The sequence below is a fragment of the Glycine soja genome, chromosome 19 (assembly GCF_004193775.1).
Source record: "Glycine soja cultivar W05 chromosome 19, ASM419377v2, whole genome shotgun sequence".
Lineage (NCBI taxonomy): Eukaryota > Viridiplantae > Streptophyta > Magnoliopsida > Fabales > Fabaceae > Glycine > Glycine soja.
The window spans coordinates 36,229,097-36,236,288 of record NC_041020.1 but is presented as its reverse complement, the minus strand read 5'-3'; the positions used below and the strand labels follow the sequence as shown (position 1 = coordinate 36,236,288).

Sequence of the window (7,192 nt, the reverse complement as noted above, 5' to 3'; positions counted from 1 at the left end):
TTAGTGATTTAACTACTTTAATTAAAGTATAAAAATTACATTTTAGAAAATTAAATGCATTTGTGATTGTTTATTATAAAATCTATTAAGCAAGATTTTAATACTGTTTTATGTGAATATTTTAATACTTTAGTAATTTTTCATTTAGATGCATGTGTTTTTTTTATTAGAATCTCATTTATTCATTTTTTTTCCAATATGATTCTTCAGTTGAAAGTAATTTTGTTCAAATCATTGTTAATCACTATTTAGTAAATATGAACGCCTTTTTTTTAATGAAAATTCAAACTTTGATTCACTGTATTATAGAAAAAATTAATTTATTCCTTTAGTTTTAATTGACATCACTGCACTGAACACTAATTGATATTAATTATTAGATTAAATTATTCATTTAATTTGTATTATTTCATTTCAAGTTTTAATCTCTATAGGAGAAACTAGTAAGTTTTAGTTTTTATACATGCATAAATGCCAAGTGTTGGCCTCCATTTTTTTTTTACAAACGTGTTGGTCTCCATTGATAATACCAGAAAAAAAAAGCTTTTTTCAGGTATTTTAACATGTTTATTTATTTTTATCCGTAAACTTTTTTATGATATAAAACAACAACAAAATTGTCCAAACTGTGATAAATCACTACAAACTACTGTGTAAGCATAACAACAAAATCAGTTTTTAGTGGCAACTATAGGTGATATTTACGGGCGGTTTTAACCTCCAATAAATGCCTTTAATTTCCATCAGTTCCAAAACTGATACGAATTCCACCATCCTAAAGAATCTAACTGCGGTTCAATTATTGAACCGCTGGCATAACTGCCACAAATGTGACGAAGGACAGTAATATCATATCTTTTTATATCGTGTGAATAGCGGCAGTTTGAAACCGCCGGTAAAATATTATTACATTTTAAAATTTTTATTGTGCATAGTGACTGTTTAAACCACCAGTTTATTTTATGTATTTCTTTTTTTTTTAATGTTTTCAAAACAGGGTTGCTAATTTTATTTTCAGGTTGTTAATGTCTAATTAAATATTAAATAGCAAAATATCATAGGAGAAAAGAAATGCAATTATAACATACAAGAGGAGAAAAGAAAAAAATATCATAGTCTTGAAAATATCAAACTTTTGTTAATGCTTAATTAAATATTAAATGAAAAAAATACATTAATGGAGTGTAGGTTACTTATTTATAAATTAAATAGAAAAAGGTATTCAAGAAAAGGTTAAATGGATGAGTGACCTTCGTGACATTGGAGATCTAGCCCAATGCATCTAGTGTATAAATATCTCTGATGTGACCCATTCAAATAATACTAATATTATTTATTGTCATTTTTTGCGTAATGAAGAACTAAATTTTATTATTTTCTTTATGGACTAAAACTTAAAAATAAGAATAATTACAGAGATTAAAAAACAGTTTAATCTGATTATTATTATCAAATAGTTATAATTATGATTATTTTTTAATCTAAAATAGTTAAATCTAAGTATTTGTGCCCCATTGCACGCCATGGCACACATTGTCATTAATTGAATGAACAAACCTCGACCCTCTGATGAGAGCACAGTGATGTCAGAAAAGCTTTTGATTGTATCTGTGGACTTTACTGTAACAAGCGACGCATATAATCCAAGTTCTCTTATCCTTAACCTGATTACTATGAATATGATTAATGAATTGAATGGCATGGTGGGCCAATTGGGTGGGGTTGGGTAGCACCAATTATTGGTGATATATACAAACGTAAAGCGCAGCAAATTCAGATTAGCGGGGAAGTATGTAGGGACCATTCATTCAAAAAAATATTACTGTTTCATAGGTTGAGACAGTTGGCTGCAATCGGACAAATACATTTTAAGATGTTTCTTCTTTAGGGACGAAGAGAAGAATACTGAGAAAGAGGAGAAAGAAAGCTTATTTAAGCATAATTAACGTTTACTTTTTTTTTTCTATTTTAATCAGTAATATTACAATTTCAGATTTTTGTTAATTCACGTCACAGTAGTAATATGTTGAATAAGTTATTTTAGTTAATTTTTAATTTTTTATTAACTGAAAAATCTGTTTAGTTGTAAAAAAATAAGTTTTTTTTAGTAATTTTTAATGTTTTTTTAAACACTTTTTAAAATAATATTTTTTAAAACCTTAGTTATTAACTTTTTATATTTTCTTTCATTTATATATTCAATATATTTATCTAATTTATTAGTTACACTTTTTAAATAAATCATTATTTAATTATTTTTTTTTTCATTTTACGTTTTTCAACTACTTCATCAATTAATTTTATTGAACACTATAATTTAATTAGCTAATTTTTTAGTTTTCAACTAATTTTATCCAACATAGCCTAAGTAACAAGTATATTAAATAGTGTATCAAGTTTTGTGAATGAACTAATAGTCCAAATAAATAAATCTTGTGATTCGTTGAAATGAATAAAATTGTCTATTATTGTTTATTATTATGTTTCCCTTTTGGCCATTTTTTTTACCATAACAATAGTAAGAATCATTAGGTTGATTGTTAGTCTTTGATTTTTGATTTTTAAATGTAATTTTTAAAATAAAACGTGTTTGACAAAAATGAAACTTGAATGATTTTTAAATAATTTTTAAAACATTTTTACATTTATTTTCAAAATAAAAAAATGTTTTATGAATTTGATTTTTAGTTTTAAAAAAACACATTTTTGACATTTGATGATCATATTTTTTGTTGTCATCACCACTACTACCACCACTATTATCATTACTATTACTATTGTCATGTTCCTGCCACCAATATCATTATCATCATTGTCATTATCACACCACCACCCTACTACCATTATCATAATCATAATTGGCTGCCACCACCATCACCACTGCACCACCAATAGCACCATCTTGACTATCGGCATTGCTACTACCACTATTGTCAATGACATCACCATCACCATCACCATTGCTACCATCACTATCATCAATGTCACTATCATCACCATCACCATTGTCATTGTCCCTATCACTGTCACCAACATCGTCGCAACCTCCACCACCATCATTACCACTTGATGCCATCACTAACACTACTACCACCATCAATGTCATCATCGTCGCCATTGACATTACCATTACCATCGGCATTGCTATCACCACCACCACCATCATCAATGTTATTGTCACTGTCATTGTCACTACTACCAATACCACCTTCGTCATTGTCACCAACACCACAACCACCACCAATGTCATCACCACTTGCTGTCAGCACCAACGTTGCTACCATCACCACCCCATTACTGTTACTATCACTACCACTGCCACTGGCTACCACCACCATTCCACTATTGTCACTATCACCACCACCGTCACTAGCTACCAACAACAACACTGCTACCTCCACCATGTTATCACTATTACAACCATCGACATCTTCATCATCATTAGTATTCCTACTGCCTCGTCGTTGCTGTGGACATCACTATTATCATCATTGTCGTTATCATCATACAAAAATACTTTTAAACTAAATTTAATACGATATAAAACTCTCAAATGAGTTTATTTAAAAATTAATCATATTTAAAAAATTAGATTGAAATTTTTTTAAAACTAAAACTGATTGTTATTTTTAAAATTTTTGAAACTCAAAAGTAAAACGATCCTTAATTAAGGCTAAAATTTTTATACATCTACTCTAATCTCTCATAAGCATGCTAACCTTAATGGGTATTTTAGCCAATTAAATATATGTACCATGCTTCCAAATAAAGTCTAACCTTAATGGGTATTTTAGCCAATTAAATATATGTACCATACTACCAAATAAAGTCTAATAGAGACGCTAATTATTGAAAGATGTAAAGTTTATTTTAGTGAGTTGTGTTTCAAAAGAGATTAGTCTCTTAATAGTAAATATTAATTTAGGAAGTATCTTTAATACAAAAAATACACAATATATACTAATTGGACTAGAGAGAGATCCTCCAAGTTTTAATAAAACAGTTTTTTCTAAAGTGTAAATTGTATGCCAATTAGCATTTGATTCTTCAACATTCAAACTAGCTTTAAACATAGAGACGAAATTATGAAACTGCGCCTGATTGGTAGTTACACCTGCAAATCTCTCTTTCCCATTTTATAATAAACTAAAAAAAAATACTAAACTAAATATCCTTTTCGGTTTATATCATTATTGGTAGTAAAAATTTAATTAGTAGTGGTAATGGATTCAAGTATATATAAATGTGGCATTTCATGCATCAGACTGAGTGAATTCATAAAAATATTCATACACTGAGCAGGATTAAAAACCTATTTTATTATTATTATTATTATGTAGTTGTTGTTGCTTTTATTATTATAATTGTATTCAGGTCACGATGAGAAAGTCCCTCTCACACACATACATGACCAAATCATGTTGATATCAATTAAAGAAGAGATAAGGTGCAACTGATGGAAATTGCTTTTGTTTTTTGTTATGCAAAGGAATCACATTTCAAGTCAGTTTTAATATTGAAGTTTCTTACAAAGTTGGTCGCTTTTTTCTTTTTTCTCATCTTGAGTCAAAGACAATGAGATTTCCTTAAATTACGGAGTTAGAATTCATCTCACATCGATTATTATTGATTTAAGAAAATTTTACGCAGGAAAAAAATTAAATATAATTCGTTCTGTTAAATAAATTTTTTTCTCAAACATAAAAATAACAAAATTTTACAATATGCCAAACATGAGTTAATGTTCACCACCTTTAAAGTTATGAACCGGAGTTTAGGTATATTAGAAGGCCCACAAGTGTAGCCCATACTTATCACCAAGCGTCGGAGTAATCAAACTTCAAAGATCCTTTTCCTTTACCTTTTTATCTGAAGAAACACAGAAAAAAGAAGGTGGGGGCAGGGAAATGAGGCTTATTCGACACAAAATCAAAAAGTTTTGAATGCACTATTTCTAGAAACCATGGAATATCCATAACAAAGGGGAATGGATTCATTATTCATAATCCGATGAATATATAGAGGTAGTATATCCGTTAAACCAAACAAAAAATGAACCCCTAAAATTTTGGGCACGTCATATATCTCTTGAAAATGTTATATCATATAGTATTTGAGTGTTAATTACATAGTCCTCTTGGGCATAATGAGTAACAAAAACAGTACAAATAATCATTAATAAGCGAATGAAGACATAAAAATAATGACAAATTTGATTGAAATTGAATGATATAGCAAATTTTAGTTGGCATTACTGTCAGCATCAAAATGAGCACAGCCTGGTCCATTCATGATCCTAACACCAAAGCTCGGTAAAATCGTGTGGCAAAACACAAGGCCATGGACCATGGTGCAGCTGTTTTATATATATATTTTTAATAAAAATAATAGAACAGGAAAACACTTGTAATATTACTGAGCATAGCACCAATAATAACATATTAGAGCTGTGAGTAGAAATTTACTTAAAGGATTAGTGTATAGGTCTAAACTAAGAGATCTTTATGGAAAGCGTTGTCCATCAAACAAAGAAAATAACATAAGGAAAATTTAAATTCGCACCAATGAAAAAAGTGAAAATTCATATAGAATTTTTAATATTTTTTATTTACAAGTATAAACAATTAGTATATTATGTTAGTAGTTAACCTCATAATATGTTATCTTATTACTTCAACTATAATCTCTCTTCAACCACCAAACCATCTTGTAATTATTCAAATCACTTGTTTTAATCTATTTTGTTTTTTCATAATCACTGTAATTAAGATCTTTAGTTTTTTTTTTTTTTTAAGTTTTGATTTTTTAATCGATTATAAAATTAATCCTGAATTTAAATTTAGTGACAAAGTTTTTTTTTTCACTCCAAGAATGTATTCTTGTAATATTGTTTCAATCCATATTATCCACATAGGTACTACCCTAATACACTAGGTTCCCCTTGTGCTTACGCATCTATTGGCTCCTTCCGATTTGGAGACCAAGAGGGAAGTACTACTATTGACCAAGAAGAAGGTGATCAGTGATGGCACCTTCACAACTAGTTACGCTTATCAAGGTTTGCCAGCATAGATCCCCGTCATTACTCGGTTAAAATTAATCAGCAAGTGGGTCTCCATTGACTAGAGTATTTCAATCTATATACCTTTTTTTAAAAAATAAAATCAATGGGACTTAAATATCATAGGAGGTAGGTATTTTACCATGAATTGGTAGCATTTAGGGGTGGTACTTGGCTTTTAATTATTAGGTCGAAAGGGTATGGTTGCCATTAAATTAAAATATATTAGGACAGTACACGGCTCTGATGACATAATCATCATAAACAAATTAACTGGTTCAAAGTTGAATAAAATATCTCATGTACCATGAGTGGGAGATTTATATCTCAACTGTTCTCGTCATGAGGTACCCTTCGGAGCTAGTACATTCTACACCAGTAAAGGAGCAAAAATCTTCAACGGGAAAATTCAATGCTTGAACATCTTGGTCAACTAGGAAAATGGGGAGCAATAGATAAAAGCAAGGGACAAATTTAAGCCCATTAATAATGAATCAGTGTGTACGGAGGAATTTCTCAAGATAAAAAATGTTATTTGACTTTAATTAGGTATATAGATTTAAAGAAAAAAAATGTATACAATGATATGAAAATAAGTTTTTTTTTTTGTTTAGAAAACATTGCAAAGTAAAGAAAAGAAGAAAAAAAAACTCAAAATCATATGTAAAGTTCCAAGAAGTCATAAACTGTTCGAGTTTGATACTAGGAAACAAGACCAAAGAAACTACGAACAGCGGCAATTGAGGTGAAATTTTTTAGCAACTGTTCACGAAATGAATACATAAGACATGAGTGTGTATTCAAGACATATCTGGTCATGGCTGGCTCGTTGAGTCAACCGCCTTAATTAGACTCTATTCGAGTTTCTAATATTTTAATTTTAAAAAATTAATTTAAATTTGAATTATTAAATGATCAATTTTGTTATATTATTTTTAATTAATTTATTAATAAGATTATTCAATATATATAGAGAGAAATTAATTGTCGTATATTGTTTGTATGTGTGACATTTAAGGTGATTAAGATAAAACTCAAACTTATTAATAAAATATGTCTCACCCCTTAAATGATAGTAATAGAGTTTTCGAAGCACCAAGCAATAGGAAACTACCACGGTAAGGCAATCAG

General features: G+C 29.0%; 1 protein-coding gene across 1 annotated transcript; it reads right to left on the bottom strand.

Moving 5' to 3' along the window:
* Positions 1-2,821: 2,821 nt before the first annotated feature.
* On the bottom strand, positions 2,822-3,404 carry LOC114398796 (protein qua-1-like). Its single transcript, XM_028360939.1, has 2 exons — positions 3,064-3,404; positions 2,822-2,987 (listed from the first exon to the last, which is right to left on the bottom strand). The coding sequence occupies exons 1-2, from the start codon at positions 3,402-3,404 to the stop codon at positions 2,822-2,824; spliced, it is 507 nt and encodes a 168-aa protein (XP_028216740.1).
* Positions 3,405-7,192: the final 3,788 nt, after the last annotated feature.

Bases quoted from the DNA above. Each gene is read 5' to 3' on its own strand.
- LOC114398796 (XM_028360939.1), bottom strand. From the start codon at position 3,404: ATGGTGGAGGTAGCAGTGTTGTTGTTGGTAGCTAGTGACGGTGGTGGT. The intron at 2,988-3,063 runs GTAATGATGGTG...TGGTGATGATAG, and splicing joins GTTAGTGATGGCATCAAGTG to TGACATTGATGATAGTGATG.